This window comes from Crotalus tigris, unplaced genomic scaffold (assembly GCF_016545835.1).
Source record: "Crotalus tigris isolate CLP2741 ecotype Arizona unplaced genomic scaffold, ASM1654583v1 scf7180000021379.394396, whole genome shotgun sequence".
Lineage (NCBI taxonomy): Eukaryota > Metazoa > Chordata > Lepidosauria > Squamata > Viperidae > Crotalus > Crotalus tigris.
In genome coordinates, this window is record NW_024098482.1 from 115,728 (window position 1) to 135,080 (window position 19,353).

The 19,353-nt window shown below is 44.8% G+C and overlaps 1 protein-coding gene across 5 annotated transcripts in view; it reads left to right on the plus strand.

The window, feature by feature from the left end:
* Window positions 1–19,353, plus strand: part of CTIF (cap binding complex dependent translation initiation factor) — a 155,017-nt gene that overhangs the window by 20,673 nt on the left and 114,991 nt on the right. For 3 of the 5 annotated variants that reach the window (XM_039318479.1, XM_039318476.1, XM_039318478.1), the window contains exons 2-3: window positions 14,071–14,283; window positions 18,112–18,192. In XM_039318479.1, coding sequence (XP_039174413.1) covers window positions 14,104–14,283; window positions 18,112–18,192 — 261 coding nt within the window. In that variant the 5' untranslated portion in view covers window positions 14,071–14,103. Of the gene's footprint in view, window positions 1–7,511; window positions 7,587–14,070; window positions 14,284–18,111; window positions 18,193–19,353 lie in introns of those variants that run through there. The other 2 variants (XM_039318477.1, XM_039318481.1) reach the window with 2 other exon arrangements.

The following is a 19,353-nucleotide window of genomic DNA, read 5'->3' on the forward strand; positions in this document are numbered from 1 at the left end:
CCAGTTTTGGTCACCAGGATGTAAAAAAGATGTTGAGACTCTGGAAAGGGTGCAGAGAAGAGCAACAAAGAGGATCAGGGGACTGGAGGCTAAAACACATAAGGAATGGCTGCTGGAATTGGGTATATCCAGTTTAATGAAGAGAAGGACGAGGGGGGACAGGATGGCAGTCTTCCAGTATCTCAGGGGCTGCCCCAAAGAAGAGGAAGTCAAGCTATTCTCCAAAGTGCCTGAAGGCAGGACAAGAAGCGACAGGTGGAAACTAACCAAGGAGAGAAGCAACCTGGAACTAAGGAGAAACTTCCTGACAGTGAGAACAATTAACCAGTGGAACTCCTTGCCTCCAGAAGCTGTGAATGCTCCAACATTGGAAGCTTTCAAGAAGAGACTGGACAGCCAATTGTCTGAAATGGAATAGGGTTTCCTGCCTGAGCAGGGGGTTGGACTAGAAGACCTCCAAGGTCCCTTCCAACTCTATTATTATTATCTTGACCATTGTTTTTTTTTAATAAAGATTTTATTCGATTTTCTTTTACATACATGTATTAATTTTTCAAACAGCGTGCTGTCTGGATTCAAAAGCACTGATACACAATCAATTCCTAATCCTTGGTTCTTTCCTCTAGCCATTTGTAGAATGACTCCCAGATTTAGTAATATTCTGTTTCTTCTTTATCTTTCAATCTCATAGTTAATCTGTCCATTTCTGCGCATTCCAATATTTTTTTTAATTATTTCTTCCTCCGGTAGTTCTGCTTCATTTTTCCGGTATTGCGCGAAACAATTCTTGCTGCTGTTACGATGTGCAAAGCCAAATATAAACTTTGTTTATTAGTCTTTTCTGGCATGATACCTAATAGAAAAAGTTCAGGTTTAAATTCCACATGTTCTCCCAACATTTTTTCTAACCAAACATGTATCTTTTTCCAATAAGCCTTTGCTTTACCACATGTCCAACAAATATGATAATATGTGCCTGACCATTGTTTCTAGGGCAACTTTTTGGGACCCTTTACATAGAGGTCCCCAACCGTCATAAATATGAGTCAGTTGCCAAAGGTTGGAAATTTGATTGTGTGACCACTGGGGGGGGGCACTGCTGCAACGGTCGTGTGAAAAATGGTGATAAGTAAGTCACTTTTTTCAGTGCCCTTGTAACTTCAAACAGTCACTAAACGAATAGTTTCTAAGTACTACTGCGTTCAGCCTCTAAAGCAGTGGTTCTCAACCTTTTTAATTCCGCAAACCCCAACCGGTCGTAAGTCAAGGACTAAACCGGTCGGAAGTCGAGGACTAAACCGGTTGTAAGTCGAGGACTACCCAACCGGTCATAAGTCGAGGACTTTCCCTGCCCAGGAGCGCTGCGCATGTGTGGTGACGCCCCCTGCGCCGGCCGAAGCGTAGCTGGCAAGCGGCAGAGATGGAGCAGGCCGACCACCGGCTGGGCCACGAGTTGGCCCAGCCCAAGGGAGGTAAGGCACCCGCCGGAAAAGGGGGGAAAAAATGGCGGACAGCCTTGCTTGGCAACCCCGTGAAATGGTCGATCGACCCCAAATGGGATCACGACCCATAGGTTGAGAACCGCTGCTCTAAAGCAATATTCCTCCATCTTGGAATGTATGTTTATTGTGATCAGTGTTGAATTCACCTGTTGTTCTTCCAAACGGTTGTAGTGGTTGCTAAGACCGTCACTTCACGATCTTGCCTAATTTTACAACCTTTTAATATACCAAATGGTTGGTTTTTTTGCCGTAACCCCAAAATAAACCTTGGTTTCCGGCAAAGAGTGTCAAAAATCATGTAAATAGGAGCCAGCCGTGTGCTGCAGCTGCCAAAAAAGCCAACACAATGCTGGGCTGCCTTAACAGAGGGATAGAATCAAGATCACGTGAAGTGTTAATACCACTTTACAAGGCCTTGGTAAGGCCACACTTGGAATACGGCATCCAGTTTTGGTCACCACGATGTAAAAAAGATGCTGAGACTCTAGAAAGAGTGCAGAGAAGAGCAACAAAGAGGATCAGGGGACTGGAGGCTCAGACATACAAGGAACGGTTGCTGGAATTGGGTATGTCTAGTTTAATGAAGAGAAGGACGAGGGGGAACATGGAAGCAGCCTTCCAGTATCTCAGGGGCTGCCCCAAAGAAGAGGGAGTCAAGCTCTTCTCCAAAGCGCCTGAAGGCAGGACAAGAAGCAACGGATGGAAACTAACCAAGGAGAAAAGCAATCTAGAACTAAGGAGAAATTTTCTGACAGGGAGGACAATTAATCAGTGGAGCAACCTGCCTCCAGAAGTTGTGAATGCTCCAACACGGGAAGTTTTTAGGAAGAAACTGGACATCCATTTATCTGGAATGGTATAGGTTCAGCCTGAGAAGAGAGCTGGACTTGATGATCTCCAAGGTCCCTTCCAACTCTGTTATTCTATTCTATTCTATCTGGCTGAGGAACACTGAGGAACAGGAGAAGATAGACAATCTCGAGATTTCTCTGATGTTTGCTAAAGAAACATTTCTTTCTGAAACCAAGCCGAACCCTCAACTTCACCTAAGTGGAATCGGGAATTAATTGAACCTCGGAAGCTGGGCCTGGAGAAGAACAAAGCCTTCAGAAGATCTCAGCTGGTGCAGCTGCTCTTGGCCCAGTTCTGCCTTCGCTCTCTCTGGAGGCCATGTCTTCCTTTGAACATTTCCCCCCAACATTACAACAAATGTGTGGGTGAGGTCAGAAAGAGCTGAGAGCCAAAAAGGGAAGAATTTGAGTAAATTTACTCAAGCGCAAAATTTAAGAGAAAACTTTTATAAAATGTTTTATAGATGGCATTTGGATCCCCAAAAGTATCCCGCATGTATCCAAATTTACAGCCCAAATGTTGGAGAGGTGGAAGTTTAGATGCAACCTATTTTCACATTTGGTGGACCTGTAGAGATATAAAAGCTTTTTGGATTAAGATTTGGTGGAATATTCAAAAGATTTTTAAGAGAAAGATAAAGTTTACTCCGCAGTTATTTTTGTTGGGTATTATTGTAGATTTTGATGTTAAAGAAATGAATTTGATGTTGAATCTTATAACAGCTGCAAGATTATTAGTGGAGCAATATTGGAAGAAAAACTCTCTGCCTACTATGGAAGAATGGATGCTTAAGGTGTCTAATTTAGCAGAAATGGCGAAAATCTCCGCTTATTTAAAGGACCATTCACAAGAAAAATATATTATAGTTTGGAGAAGATGGACTGATTACATTCCAAAGAGATATGAAACTGAAAAGTATTATCTTGCATATGAGTAGATTTTAGATAATTATTAATAGTTTTAATTATATCATTATTTTAGTTTATAATTTGTTAACACTTGTTTTGAAAAGGAGTTAAAGTGTGTTAGGGTTTTGATTGATAGTATAGTTGGTTAATGTTAGTTAGATAGTAATAGTAGTAAAGTTGGAAGGGATCTTGGAGGTCATCTAGTCCAACCCACTGCTCAGGCAGGAAACCCTACACCATTTTGGACAAATGGCTGTCCAGTCTCTTCTTAAAAACTTCCAGTGTTGGAGCATTTACTGCTTCTGGAGGCAAGGAGTTCCACTGGTTAATTGTTCTAACTGTCAGGAAGTTTCTCCTTAGTTCCAGGTTGCTTCTCTCCTTGATTAGTTTCCACCCGTTGCTTCTTGTCCTGCCTTCAGGTGCTTTGGAGAATAGCTTGACTCCCTCTTCTTTGGGGCAGCCCCTGAGATATTGGAATACTGCTATCATGTCCCCCCTTGTCCTTCTCTTCGTTAAACTAGACATACCCAATTCTAGTATTATGTTTGTTTATTTGTTACCCTGTAATCAGCTCTGGGAAGTGGGGGAGGGGGGAAGGGGTGGGAGGGGTTTATATTCTATTAAATTTGTAAAACTTTTTTTTTTTAAAAAAGGGAAGAATTCAAACCAATAAGGATCGCTCACTTTCTGGTGTTTTTCATTGCTGTACTGGAATATCCAGTCTCTCCAGAACAAAACACCCCCCCCCCCCTGCACAGGCCTTGTTTTCTGGCCTATAGTTCAGAATAGGCAGAACATAATAAATCAGCTCACTATGCCATGTGTGTGTCAAGGCTTCTGAAGGACACTGGGCAATAAATGCCATTTAAATGACATGCTTCAAATTCTCGTCTGAGCAAATGGGACAAGGACGTGCACCACCAGCCACCTTGTCCTTGTTCAATTTACTCAGAAGAGAATTTGGTAATGACTTACAAGGCCTTGGTAAGGCCACATTTGGAATCCTGCATCCAGTTTTGGTCACCACGATGTAAAAAAGATGTTGAGACTTTGGAAAGAGTGCAGAGAAGAACAACAAAGATGATCAGGGCACTGGAGGCTAAAACATATAAGGAACGGTTGCTGGAATTGGGTATGTCTACTTTAATGAAGAGAAGGATGAGGGGGGACAGGATAGCAGTCTTCCAGTATCTCAGGGGCTGCCCCAAAGAAGAGGTAGTCAAACTCTTCTCCAAAGCACCAGAGGGAAGGACAAGAAGTAATGGATGGAAACTCATCAAGGGGAGAAACAACCTAGAACTAAGGAGAAACTTCCTGACAGTGAGAACAATTAACCAGTGGAACTACCTGCCTCCAGAAGCTGTGAATGCTCCAACACTGGAAATTTTTAAGAAGAGACTGGACACCATTTGTCTGAAATGGTATACGGTTTCCTGTCTGATCAGGGGGTTGGACTAGAAGACCTCCAAGGTCCCTTTCAGCGGTATACGGTTTCCTGTCTGAGCAGGGGGTTGGACTAGAAGACCTCCAAGGTCCCTTCCAGCTCTATTCTATTCGAAATTATTCTAAAATCAGCTAGCAACTGGCCTTTGCCACCCCCTGCATCGCAACCTAGCAGTGGTAGTTATAACACATTCCAGAAGAGTAGAGTCGGAGCAAAACAAGAGACCAGCCTCCAGTGCAAAAGTGTGCGTATGTGATGATATGTCGAGCAGAAGGCCAAAAATAGTCGGAGTCAGCCACGCTTGGCATCCAACTGATCTCCTGCCATTTCAGGCTGCATTTTTAAACAAGGCCATTTCCGTATCAGGTGTAAAAATTCATTTTCCACCCCACCTCCCCTTCGCCCTTGCTTCTCTGCGTGCTTTGGATTTTTCGCTCGCCAAGTCTTCTAATTTTCCTCATGGGAGGAGAAAAGAGCGAGTAGGAACGAGGTGTACTGGAGGGCTGCCTGTTCTACAGCAGCTTGTAGAATTTCAGCATACATCATACATACCGACCCATCTGGGAGCAGATCAACAAACCAGTTGTTATTTTTGTGTTCCCTTTTGGGCTTTGCCCAGGACTTAACTACCAGTGCCAAGAGCAGACGGCGTTACAACAGGCAAGCTGGGATTTGTAGCATAACTCGGAGATCTCCAATCTTTCTCAGTTTGGACCGGTGGGAAAGGGAGGGGGCAAGCATTTTACGCGTGCGTGCACACAATCGGGGCCATCAGCACACGCGACACAAACGGCGGTGCTAGCGCCCGTGTGGCACTCGCTAGCACTGCCCCATTTTTGCTGCGTGGTGCCCTGTTTTTCATTGCACGGCGCCCTGTTTTCACCACACACTGCCCCGTTGGTGTAACGGCAGTGATGCTAGCTTGGATGGGGATGAGTGCATGCGCACATGTGCACACTAGCCGGCCTATTCTACGCCCCGGTGGCCAGTAGGCCACGGCCCGGTACTGGGTCGCATCCCACAGATTGGGGACCCCTGGTGTAACTGAGTCACGCGGGAAAAAGGATGGGAGGACTGCAAATGTTGTGGCTTCTGATTTTACAGAATCCCCAATGAGAATGCAGTCTTCCTGGAAGTAGGCCTGTGCGTGCAATTTTAAACGTAATCCTCCTATGTGGTGGTGGCGGTGACTTCAATACCCATACGGTCTGGGGATTCTGGGTGTCGCAGTCCCAACCCATCCTCGGGGGGCGAGGGCAGGACAGGCCAAGCTGACGGGACAGGGCCAGAGGCACCAAGGGTGTGTGGACGCCCTTTGTAAAAGAAGTCGTGTTGCATCTTCTCTGCAAAGGGAGCCCGCCTGAATATTGTGTTCTGGTTAAGCAGAAAGGTAGAGAAATTAGGTTCTTGACTCAGAAGACCAGATAGAGCAGTGTTTCTCAACCTTGACAATTTTAAGGCATGTGGACTTCAACTCCCAGAATTCCACAGCCAGCAACGCTGGCTGTGGAATTCTGGGAGTTGAAGTCCACATGCCTTAAAATTATCAAGTTTGAGAAACACTGAGATACAGGGAGTCCTTGACCACAACTGAGCCCAAAATTTATGTCGCCAAGAGTGATATTTGTTATGTGAGTTTTGCCCCGAGTTTATGCTCTCTTGCCACCGGTGTTCATCACTGCTGTTGCTAAGTTAGTAACACGGTTAAGTGAATCCGGCTTCCCCATTGACTTTGCTTGTCAGAAGATCACGGAAGATATTCACATGACGCCGGGATGCTGCAACAACAACAACAACAACAATAATAATAATAGAGTCGGAAGGGACCTTAGAGATCATCTAGCCCATCCCCCTGCTCAGGCAGGAAGCCCTATGCTGTTTCAGATAAATGGCTGTCCAGTCTCTTCTTAAAAACTTCCAGTGTTGGAGCATTCACTGCTTCTGGAGGCAGGCGGTTCCACTGGTTAATTGTTCTAAGTTTCTCCTTAGTTCCAGGTTGCTTCTCTCCTTGATTAGTTTCCATCCGTTGCTTCTTGTCCTGCCTTCAGGGGCTTTGGAGAATTGCTTGACTCCCTCTCCTTTGGGGCAGCCCCTGAGATATTGGTCATCTAGTCCAACCCCCTGCTCAGGCAGGAAACCCTAGACCATTTCGGACAAAGGGCTGTCCAGTCTCTTCTTAAAAAGTTCCAGTGTTGGAGCATTCACCGCTTCTGGAGGCAGGTAGTTCCACTGGTTATCATTCCTTTGGTTATCATTATTCTATTCTATTCTATATTATTATTCTATTCTATTCTATATTCTATTCTATTCTATATTATTCTATTCTATATTATTATTATTATTATTCTATATTATTATTCCATTCCATTCCATTCTATATTATTATTCTATTCCATTCCATTCCATTCTATATTATTATTCTATTCTATTCCATTCCATTCTATATTATTATTCTATTCTATTCCATTCCATTCTATATTATTATTCTATTCCATTCCATTCCATTCTAGTTTTGTGGAACAAATAATAGGTGAAAGATGAGGTGCCTTTAAAATAACTAGGATGACACCTGCTGGTGATGTTGTACTTTAAGAATCTTGTCAGCATCTCCTCTTAAATATCTGTTTTCACGGGATTAAAGGTTAATTGGGAAATATCTTTCCACATAGCTAAAGTCATTAGAGGAACATTTTAGCTGCTGCTTTGCTATAAATAAGGATGGCTTTCGCTGAGTAGAAGACTTTGAGAAGTTTGTGAGTTCTTTTTTGCTTGCATAGTATTTACAGTCTCTAAATCTGCCTTCAGCTGAAACCTTGATAGCCAGGAGCGACTCAGCAAGATTCTGTGAAGGGATCATTTCTCTTGATTTCAGAACTACCGGTGAGTCAACCAGAAGGCTGATCCTTAACAATAACAACAATAATAAGAATGTTGGAAGGGACCTTGGAGACCATCTAGTCCAACCCCCTGCTCAGGCAAGAAACCCTAGACCAGTGGTTCTCAACCTTTCTAATGCCGCGACCCCATAATACAGTTCCCCATGTTGAGGTGACCCCCAACCACTTATACATCACCCGGTGCCAGGGGTGTGGCCAAAGAAAAGGGGGAAAAAATGGCGGACAGCCTTGTTTGGCGACCCCCGTGAAATGGTCGTTCGACCCCAAATGGGGTCCCGACCCACAGGTTGAGAACCACTGCCCTATACCATTTCAGACAACTGGCTGTCCAGTCTCTTCTTTAAAAACTTCCAGTGTTGGAGATTCTAGAGGCAGGTTGTTCCACTGATTAATTGTTCTGATTGTCAGGAAATTCCTCCTTAGTTCCAGGTTGCTTCTCTCCTTGATGAGTTTCCATCCGTTGCTTCTTGTCCTACCTTAAGATGCTTTGGAGAATAGCTTGACTCCCTCTTCTTTGGGGCAGACCCTGAGATACTGGAAGGCTGCTATCCTGTCCCCCCCTCATCCTTCTCTTCATTAAACTAGACATCCCCAATTCCAGCAGCCGTTTCTGATATGTTTTAGCCTCCAGTCCCCTAATCATCTTTGTTGTAAGATGTTTCTCTTTCCTGCACAATTTCCATTTTTTTTTTGCCTTGTGGCCTTGACCTCGGTGTAACTCACATTTGCCATCAAGGAAGCTCTTTGAATCGGACCTAATCTTTGCATGCAATAGGATGAGATGGTAGAGTCTTGAGATATGGACTATTGTCCATCTGTATTGTCAAACCTCCTGTACTGTTTCTCTCCCAGGCACAGTGGCTGAGGAATTCTGGGTGTTGAAGTCCACAAGTCATAAAAGGGCCATGTTTGAAGACCCCTGCTATATTGTTTTTTGTTTTTTTTAAAGTATTTTATTAGTTTTTTATCATTACAATTCATTTGTGTTGTCTGGGTTGGTTTTTGCCTAGTCACAAAGGTTAAATTCTTTATCCCGCTTTTTCCACCCTTGATAAAATAAGTTCCATGTTTGAAAGTATTCTCTATCTTCTTTTCCTTTGATTCTCAATGCGAGTCTGTCCATTTCTGCACAGTCCCAATATTTTCTTAATGATCGCTTCCTCCGATGGCGTTGTCTGGTTTTTCCAGTGCTGCGCAAATATAATCCTGGCTACCGTTAATGCATGTCGTGTTAAATATCATTTTTCCCGCATTTTTAGAGGGCTGAGGAGACTCGCTTATTCCTTTGTGGTCCTTATCCACTCCAGTTAATGATTTGCCATCCCATCATCGCCACACACACACACACACACACACACACACACCCCTGCTCCCCCATGTCATGTCATGCTCAGCATTGTCCAGCTGTCACTTCTTTAAAAGCCATCCCAGTGAACAATGCTCCTCCATGGCTTCTCTCCATTGTCCGCTGCAACGGGGGGGGGGGGGACACACAGTGAATTTGCCTCTCGGGTCACCTTCTCCTTCCAAAAGCTTTTGCCTTTTTTTTTTTTTTAGAGTGATGTTATTGTAAAGGTTTTTTTCCCCCTTATATTAGTAGTTAATTGTGAATATGAACTGTGATGTATGTCAAATCTGATTTACCATGTCCAATGTTTTTAATTTTTGTTATTCAATAAAAAATATTTTAAAAAAACAAAAGCTTTTGCCTTTTGTTTCTTGGCGGATCAGTCCGAAATTTTACAACAGGGATCCCCAATCCGTGGACCGGTACCGGGCCACGGCATGCTAGCAACCGGTCCGCACAAGCACACAAATCCCCATCCGTGGGATGCAGGCAGTACACAAAACCTCCAGTCCATGGAAAAACCTCTCCCCACGGAACCGGTGATCCCTGGTGCCCCAAAGGTTGGGGGGATCTCTGCTTTATAACACGGAGGTTGGAGACTCTCTCTGTTGCCCTTTCTCCCTCTGCCCCCCAACATTTTAAAGAGCAGGCTTCATCAATTTGGAGCATTTTGTTCCTGCCCCTTCTCCCCCCCCCATCCCCTGCCTTTTATTTGTCGACCTTGGAAATGCTTTGTTTGCCCCACTGATTGGGCTTCCCTGTGACTCCTCAGTACACAGGCTGTTCTGGAGCACACCTGGAATCCTGCATCCAGTTTTGGTCACCACGATGTAAAAAAGATGTTGAGACTCTAGAGTACAGAGAAGAGCAACAAAGATGATCAGGGGACTGGAGGCTAAAACACATAAGGAACGGTTGCTAGAATAGGGTATGTCTAGTTTAATGAAGAGAAGGACGAGGAGGGACATGATAGCAATCTCTCAGGGGCTACCCCAAAGAAGAGGGAGTCAAGCTATTCTCCAAAGCACCTGAAGGCAGGACAAGAAGCAACAGATGGAAAGTAACCAAGGAGAAAAGCAACCTGGAACTAAGGAGAAATTTTCTGACAGTGAGAACAATTAATCAGTGCCTCCAGAAGTGGTGAATGCTCCAACACTGGAGGTTTTCAAGAAGAGACTGGACAGCCATTTGTCTGAAATGGTGGTAGGGTCTCCTGCTTGGATGGGGGATGGACTAGCAGATCTTCATGGTCCCTTCCAACTCTGTTATTCTCTTATTCTGATTTTGTGTGCCCAGCCTGCATTTAGGGCTGTTGGCAACATCTTGTGGTCCTGTGATTGATTTACAACAGGGGTCTTCAAACTTGGCAACTTTATGACTGGTGGATTTCAGCTCCCAGAATTCCCCAGTCAGCCCTTGATTTACAAGATTTTTGCTAGAAACTGGCATTTCCTTTTTCCAAGAAAAAAAATGGCCCCTAGCAAACAATGGCTTTGATTAATGACCACTGTGCTTGCTTAGCGACTGCCCTATTTACTTTACAACCGCTGTGTTTGCATAACATTCCTGCGTGTTAGCTTACAACTGCCACGTTTGCTGAATGTCTGCCACTAAAAAAAGGTAGTAAAATCAAGCCGTTCCCGTGGTGACCTGCTTTACAGCCCATCGTGACTTAGGACCGTAATGGTCAGACTCGGTTACAGTCGTAAGTCAAGGACTGCCTAGACAGCCACGAAATGCCAGCTCTAAAGCTGGGACTGCACACATTTCATCCACGCAAACGTTGAGAATTGGCATCCACGTATCATCCCGGGAATACATGATGGTTTTTTGGCCCTTCTCCAAGCATAATAAACCCAAAGTTCTTTGTAAATAGGCAAATTCCAGATTTTTAGAATATGTTTTTTTTTTTTTGGCAGCACGTTGACACCTTTTAAATCTTGGCTGGCTCCCAAAGGAGCAGATTTATCGTAATAACAAAACTGCAAGGAAAAGGATTGAAGCATGTCGCAGAGGAGCCAGGCAGCTGAAAACCATTATGATAGCAATTTTGATGATGATGATGATAATTTTGTTAGATAGTTCCCAGTGTTCAAGTCTGTCCAGATCCTCCTGTATCTTAAGCCTGTCTTCTGGAGTGTTGGCTATTCCTGCCAGCTTGGCGTCGTCTGCAAATTTGATGAATTCCCCATCTATCCCCTCGTCCAAATCGTTGGTGAAGATGTTGAAGATGCAGACTAGCCAAACCCCACAGCCAGAAGAGGGTGCCAATTGTCTACTAGAACAGAGCCCCCCAATCTTTGGGGTACCAGGGACCTGGTCCGTGGAGAGAGGTTTTTCTGTGAACCGGAGGGTGTGTGGTTTTGTGTGCTGACTGCATCCCACGGATGGGGCTTGTTTGTGCGGCCTGGTTGCTGGCATGTTGTGGTCTGGTACCGGTCCATGGACCAGGGTTGTGGACCCCTGTACTAGATGGAACGGGAAGAAAAACTAAACACTAGGTGGGGGTTTTAAAGATTCTGTGTGTTTGGGTGTGTGTGTCTCAGAAAGAGAGGGAGGGAGGGAGGAAAAATAAGAAGACCAATTAAACCTGATACTTTCTCAATATTGTAAATGAGGAAGTCTTATTGTTTAACTAAGCAAGTCTTCGAGCGGGAAAACCTCTGTGCCAGTGTAGATTTTCAGTAAAGTATTATATATACTCTTGGTAAAATAATAATAACAATAACAATAAAGTTGGAAGGGACCTTGGAGGTCATCTAGTCCAACCCCCTGCTCAGGCAGGAAACCCTATACCATTTCAGACAAATGACTGTCCAGTCTCTTCTTTAAAATCTCACCACTTCTGGAGGCAGGTTGTTCCACTGGTTAATTATTCTAACTGTTAGGAAGTTTCTCCTTAGTTCCAGGTTGCTTCTCTCCTTGATGAGTTTCCACCCGTTGCTTCTTGTCCTGCCTTCAGGGGCTTTGGAGAACAGCTTGACTCCCTCTTCTTTGGGGCAGCCCCTGAGATACTGGAAGGCTGCTATCCTGTCCCCCCTCATCCTTCTCTTCCTTAAACTAGACATCCCCAATTCCAGCAGCCGTTCCTTGTATGTTTTAGCCTCCAGTCCCCTGATCATCTTTGTTGCTCTTCTCTGTACTCTTTCTAGTCCAGTGGTTCTCAGCCTGTGGGTCGGGACCCCATTTGGGGTCGAACGACCATTTCACGGGGGTCGCCAAACAACGCAGTCCGCCATTTTTTCCCCCTTTTCCTTGGCTGTGCTCCTCCCTTTTATTCTCTTGGCTTTTGAAAGCCAATAGAATAGACTCTCTTGAATAGAGTCTAATTCTATTGGCTTTCAAAAGCCAACAGGAATTGTCCAGGCTGTCTCTGCCCTGCTGAGCCCGCCAAAAGTCCCATTCTGCAAACGGTGCTGCACTAGTTGAGTAGTCCTCGACTTACGACCGGTTGAGTAGTCCTCGACTTATGACTGGTTGGGGGTCGCGGCATTAAAAAGGTTGAGAACCACTGCTCTAGAGTCTCAGGAGTTTCTTTTTCTGGAAATGCTAACTGGACAGTTGATAAAAATCCTAAATATGACTTATCCATCTTCCGGGATTTCTTACAAAGGCTCAGGTGCAAAAACCACACGTTAAGTTGCAGTTCTAAAAAGATTTGTTACTCAAAACAATAAAGAATCTGATCAACTGGTAGAGCACGGCCGTGTGTTCAGTGATCATTCAAAGTTACAATGGCACTGAAAGAACCCGTTGTTCACACCTGTGACTGTGGCCGCATCCCTGAGGCCACGTGATTCAGAACTGGGATGCTTGGCAACCGGTTCCTATTTATGACGGCCGCAGGGACCCCGGGATCACGTGATCTCCTTTTGCGACCCTCAGACAAAGTCAATGGGAAAGTCAGATTCGCTTAACAGATGGGTTCCTAACTTTAACAAGGGCAGTGATTCGCTTAGCAACTGTGGGAGGAATGGTTGCTAAATGGGGAAAAACCTGCTTAACAACCATCTTGCTTAGCAATGGAAATTTTGGACTCATAAGTCATAATTTGTGGGCATAAGTCAAGGACTACCCGCGTGGGTTTTGCTAGGGCAGGGGTAGGCAACCTTGGCTCTTTTATGACTGGTGGACTTCAACTCCCAGAATTCCTGAGCCAGCCTGGGGGAACTACGGCCCCCTCATGACTCATGGACTTCAGCTCCCAGAATTCCTGAGCCAGCCTGGCTCAGCTTGGAAACCTCTCCCTTTCCCCTCAGCCTGGCTGGCTCAGGAATTCTGGGAGTTGAAGTCCACCAGTCATCAAAGAGCCAAGGTTCCCCACCCCTGATCTAGACTCTAGGCCTAGGGTAGGGGTCTTCAAACGTGACCCTTTTGTGACTTGTGGACTTCAACTCCCAGAATTCCTGAGCCAGCATGGCTCATCTTGAAAACTCTCCCTTTCCCCTCAGCATGGCTGCCTCAGGAATTCTGGGAGTTGAAGTCCACAAGTCATAAAGTTGCCAAGGTTGCCTACCCCTGGGCATGGGTGACAGCCAGCAGGGCCTCCAGATACAAATTGCCTGGATTCAGCTGATGACCTTTTGATAATTAAACCTTTCATCGTTTTTTATATCTTCTGGCAGACACTCAAACACACACGCCTCCTGTTTTGGGTTAATAATTTTGTTCTAGGACAGGGATAGGCAACCTTGGCTCTTTTATGACTGGTGGACTTCAACTCCCAGAATTCCTGAGCCAGCCATGCTGAGGGGAAAGGGAGAGGTTTCCAAGCTGAGCCAGGCTGGCTCAGGAATTCGGGGAGTTGAAGTCCACGAGACATAAAAGAGCCAAGATTCCCCACCCCTGGTCTAGACTCTAGGCCTAGGGTAGGGGTCTTCAAACTTGGCCTTTTTATGAGTCGTGGACTTCAACTCCCAGAATTTCTGAGCCAGCCATGGCTCAGCTTGGAAACCTCTCCCTTTCCCCTGAGCATGGCTGGCTCAGGAATTCTGGGAGTTGAAGTCCACCAGTCATAAAGGACTGTATCCCTGTAGGGGAGTACATGGAATGTATAAAATGTCTCAGTCACTAGATTATAATTTTCTTTCTTTATTTTTTTTCCCTCTCCCCACCTTAGGACACGGCAATTCTCGGTTCATCGCAGAGGGGGATGGAAAATTCTTCCGTGGCTTCTGCCTCTTCTGAGGCAGGAAGCAACCGGTCGCAGGAAATCGAGGAGCTGGAAAGATTCATCGACAGCTATGTTTTGGAATATCAAGTCCAAGGCTTGCTGACCGAAAAAAGCGAAGGGGATGAAGAGAACGAGAAAACACAGTCCAATATCTCGCAGGTGGGTAGCGGACCTGGAGTGGGTCACTCCCACGGGCTTCAAAGCACAAAAAGGGGCATAACAGTAGTGAGAAGAAGGACAATCCCTGCAGAACTGAATGTTGGATCGGTTCGAGACAGTTCCAAGCGGTGTGTTTTAAATCGGGCGTGGACACCGTTTTAACAAACCAGCAAGTTTGCGGGATCCAATCTGGATCGGTCACCGGGACCAGAGTTTTTTGTCTTCCGAGTTTTCGGAGTCGTGCTGGGAGCCATCTTTGGGGAACTTCTCTCTAGCAGAGTGTGTGCTGTTCTGTGGGTGGTATTTGTAGTGTCCGTTGTGTGTGGTTTTTTATCAACTGTCCAGTTGGCATTTCCAGAAAAAGAAACTCCTGGGACATGATTTTACCAAGAGTATAATTGTTGTTGTTGTTGTTAGTTGCGAAGTCGTGTCCGACCCATCGCAACCCCCTGGACAATGTTGCTCCAGGCCTTCCTGTCCTCTAACCATCTTCTGGAGTCCATTTAAGTTCACACCTCCTGCTTCAGTGACTCCATCCAGCCACCTCCTTCTCTGTCGTCCCCTTCTTCTCTTGCCCTCCATCTTTCCCAGCATCAGGCTCTTCTCCAGGGAGTCCTTCCTTCTCATTAGGTGGCCAAAGGACTTGAGTTTCAACTTCAGGATGTGGCCTTCTAAAGAGCAGTCGGGGTTGATCTCCTCTAGGACCGACCGGTTGGATCGCCTTGCAGTCCGAGGGACTCGCAGGAGTCTTCTCCAGCACAACCTTGTGCTGGACTACTTGCAGCCAGAGGCTGCTGGAGGGGTGTGTGTGTCGCCACTTTGCTCTGGGACTTGCCAGAGATGTAGGAGCGTTTGGGGAACATTTGGAGCAATAAAGGGTCAGTTTGAACTGTCAGCTGATTGTGTTGCCGCTGTGCCGTGCCCCAGGTCATCACACTGGATGTCATTTCCTTGTGCTGCTCAGCCCTCATCTTCTAAGTACTTGGTAGGCTGGTGGTAAATCAGCCCTCCCGTTGACTAACAAGGGGCCTGTTTTCCCAGGCTTCCATTGCTTCCCTGGCTGTTTTTGCGCCTGCTCGTCCAACAATCTTGGTAGCTACGAAACTGAATGTGTGTCCCTGTTAATTATAGTGTGAGGCTACCAATGAATTTGGGTCTCCTCATCTGACCACTTGCTCGTGTTCTTGCAACCTGGTGGTTAGCTTCCTCCCCATCTGAAGCAGGTTCGTTTGGAAGCTGAAAAGGAACGGTCAGGGACTGCGAGATGGACAGCAAATCAATTTAATAATAATAATTAATAGGAATAATCGGTCACCAGGGTGGGTTTGGGGCAAATCTTCTCAGTCTCTAGGAAGGTGTTTTTAGGAATAAAAGTTAAGAATGGTGTGTTTGGCAGATCAGTCTCGAAAAAAATCAAACCTGACTGAAGAACCTCTGATTAGCCCCTGATTACTTTCAGTTACCCAGAGGCCACACGTGGGATCACTGGCTCCCTGCAGGTGGCTTAAGAGCCAGTGTGATCTAGTGCAGTGGTTCTTAACCTTTTTGAACGAATCGCCCCCTTGAGCCAATGAGGAAGTTGTCATCGCCCCCTCCCCCAACATAACCTCTCAATCACAACATGGGAAGTAATTCTTCAGTTTATGCAAACGCTTGTTTTGTTTTCTTTAAAATTGTCATCAGGACATATCGATGCAAATAATTTATTTCCAGTCTTTTCCCCATATCTCAACTGTGTGAAAAATTTTGGCGCCACCCGTCACTTTATTCCCAAACTTCTTGATACATGTATTTCATTATGATCTTATTTATTCAAGACACTTAAATGTAATGACCACTGAAAACAAAATTCAACGGCAAGAAAGTGAAATGCCCGAAAAGAAAAACAGTGATATTTAATGATTGAATTACAAGTGAAATTTAAGACGCAAAAAGAAATATAAAAAGGGTAGAGGCTGCTACGCAAGTGTGTATTCACATATGTATGGCGTTCTGTGCTGAAGCTAGCTGGAGAAACATTTGAAAACAATTCAATCCACTAAGAGCGAGCGCGATCTGATGTTTTTGTACGACAGATATACAGCGATTCACTGTATGAAAAAGTCTCAAAAGTGTCCCCAAAACTTCTCGCTCCATCGCCCCCATATCGCCCCCTTTTCATTCCATCGCCCCCTGGGGGTCGATATCGCCCAGGTTAAGAACCACTGATCTAGTGGATAGGGTCCTGCGCTAGAAACTGGGAGATCGTGAATCCTCCCTTAGACATGAAATCCTGCTGGGTGGTTTGGGGCCAATCACCAGGAGACGGCGAGTTCTAGTCCTGCCTTAGGTGTGAAACCTGGCTGGCTGATTGTGAGCCAATCGTCAGAAGATGGTGATGCCTTTTATTCCTGCCTTAGGAATAAAAGATGGCTGGGTGATTTGGAACCAGACTCTCTTCCCTTCTCCCTCTCTTCCCCCAACCCACCTCATAACGTTATTGTCGTGGGCAAAATAGAATATGACTCCATTTTGTTAAAGGAAATAAAAGATAAGATAACTTTATTGTCATTTTTTTTACTGTGGGCACAACGGCACACATCAAAAATGAAATTTAGTTGCCCGGTCTCAAAGTGAAACACATACACACCTCAACATACTATGTACAACATATATATAGACCCACACCCCTACATATACATAGCAAATAAATATTAAATACTGTCCATCTTGAATATATAACGGAAGGAGGAAGCTTGAGAGTTCACAAGGTTAAAGCTGTACGGAATGAAACCCTGGCTGAATCCGGAGGTTCTGCTACGGATACCACGAAGCCCCCTCCTCCGAGAAGGGAACAAGGAAAACAGGTCGTGAAGAGGGTGTGTAGTGTCCCAGATGATCTTATGGATCCTGCTCAAGCAGCGCTTCTGTGCTATGTCCTGGATGAGAGGGAGGGAATTGCCAATGATCTTTTCTGCCGTCCTCACCACTCTCTGCACCGCCTTCCTGTCCGAAGCAGGGATGCTTCCAAACCAGACTGTGATGCTGTGTGACAGGATGCTCTCAATCGTCCCCCTGTAGAAAGTGGTCAGGACAGAGGAAGGAAGATGTGCTTTTCTCATGCGACGCAGAAAATGCAGGCACTGCTGTGCCCGCTTCCCCAGTGTCACGCTGTTGAGCCACCAAGCCAGCCTACTCGTTAGCTGCACACCCAGGAATTTGATGCTGGTAACCATCTCCACAGGTGAATCATTAATGCACAGAGAAGTATGGCTGAGCCTGCCTTTTCTGAAATCGACAATGATCCCTTTGGTTTTTCTGGTATTTAAAACTAGGCGGTTTTCCTTACACCACTTCACCAACCCCTCAACATCTTTGCGCTAAGCTTCCACCTTGTCATCCTGATATATTTTATCTGACTTTATTTAGCCTTACTTAAAATCCTGGACTCCCATCCAAATATTAATGAACTCTGAGCCCACTTAGCTTCTGTTGGTCAACCACAATTGGTTAGGTACCCCACCTGGAAATGCTGTGCCATTTCTTTGGGGTGCCCCGTTCCAGAACCAGCTAGGCCGGACCCTGCTTAGCTTTCAAGCTCCGGTAAGATTGGCCAGGTGCAGTCACCTGTCGACACAGGTATATTATGTGATACAAGGTGTGAAAGAAAGGGTGTTTTTTCTTGAACAGGCCAGCAAAAGCCAACTCTTTTAATTCCCCTCTGGGTGCCTTGCTGTCACTCTTGCCTTATTTCGTTCAGAATTTATTCGTTTGTCCATTAATCAAATTTGCACAGCTGTCCATTGAATCTGGGTGACACACAGCCAAATCCTCCTCCTCTCTTTTCAGTGGACAGTTGACTGCAACCAGGAGATAGAAAGCATGTCCAGCTACAGAGGCAAGGGGTCAGCACCCCATAATCAAAATCAGGTAAGAAAAACTGGATTTTTTAATGCAGAAAAACATCCTTTACTACCAACAGAAGAGAATGTTTGTCGCTTAGGGATGAACTATGGGGTCCTTGGTGCTCTCTGAGCTTGGTTGGGGTTTTTTTTGCAGACATTTCATTACCTACTTAGGTGACATCATCAGTGCTAGAAGGGAGTGGGGTTTCCACTCTTTTTATACATTAAATATTTTTATATTTAGGCTAGAGAGCAGCGGAGTCCTGTTCCTAGTTGTAAAGTAAATCCCATTGACTGAATTCACACCTACACAGACTTCCCTAGGGGAAAAAAAACCCCAGTGGGACCATTGAACAAAGGCAAACCCCGGGTTAACAACGAGTTCCGTTCCTCATTCTAACACAAAAGTTGAATGAAAGTTTCAAATTGCATTTAGGAATGTGCTGCCTACTATTAAAAATGGCAAACAAGGTTTCCTTCCTCAAGGACCCTCACAAATTAACAGAATACCAAAGTTCGAAGGGAGGGACCTTGGAGGTCATCTAGTCCAACCCCTGCTCAGGCAGGAGACCCTATACTATAGGATTTCCTGCCTGAGCAGGAGGTTGGACTAGAAGACCTCCAAGGTCCCTTCCAATTCTATTCTATTCTATTCCATAATTCTATTCTATCCCATAATTCTATTCTGTTCTGTTCTATTCTATCCCATAATTCTATTCTATCCCATAATTCTATTCTGTTCTATTCTATCCCATAATTCTATTCTATTCTATTATTTTATCCCATAATTCTATTCTATCCCATAATTCTATTCTGTTCTGTTCTATTCTATCCCATAATTCTATTCTATCCCATAATTCTATTTTGTTCTGTTCTATTCTATCCCATAATTCTATTCTATTCTATTCTATTCTATTCTATTCTATTCTATTATTTTATCCCATAATTCTATTCTATCCCATAATTCTATTCTTTTCTGTTCTATTCTATCCCATAAATCTATTCTATCCCATAATTCTATTCTGTTCTATTCTATCCCACAATTCTATTCTGTTCTATTCTATTCTATCCCATAATTCTATTCTATTCTATCCCATAATTCTATTCTATTCTATTCTATTCTAATTTTCTATATATTCTATTCTATCCCATAATTCTATTCCATTCCATTCCACTCCACTCCACT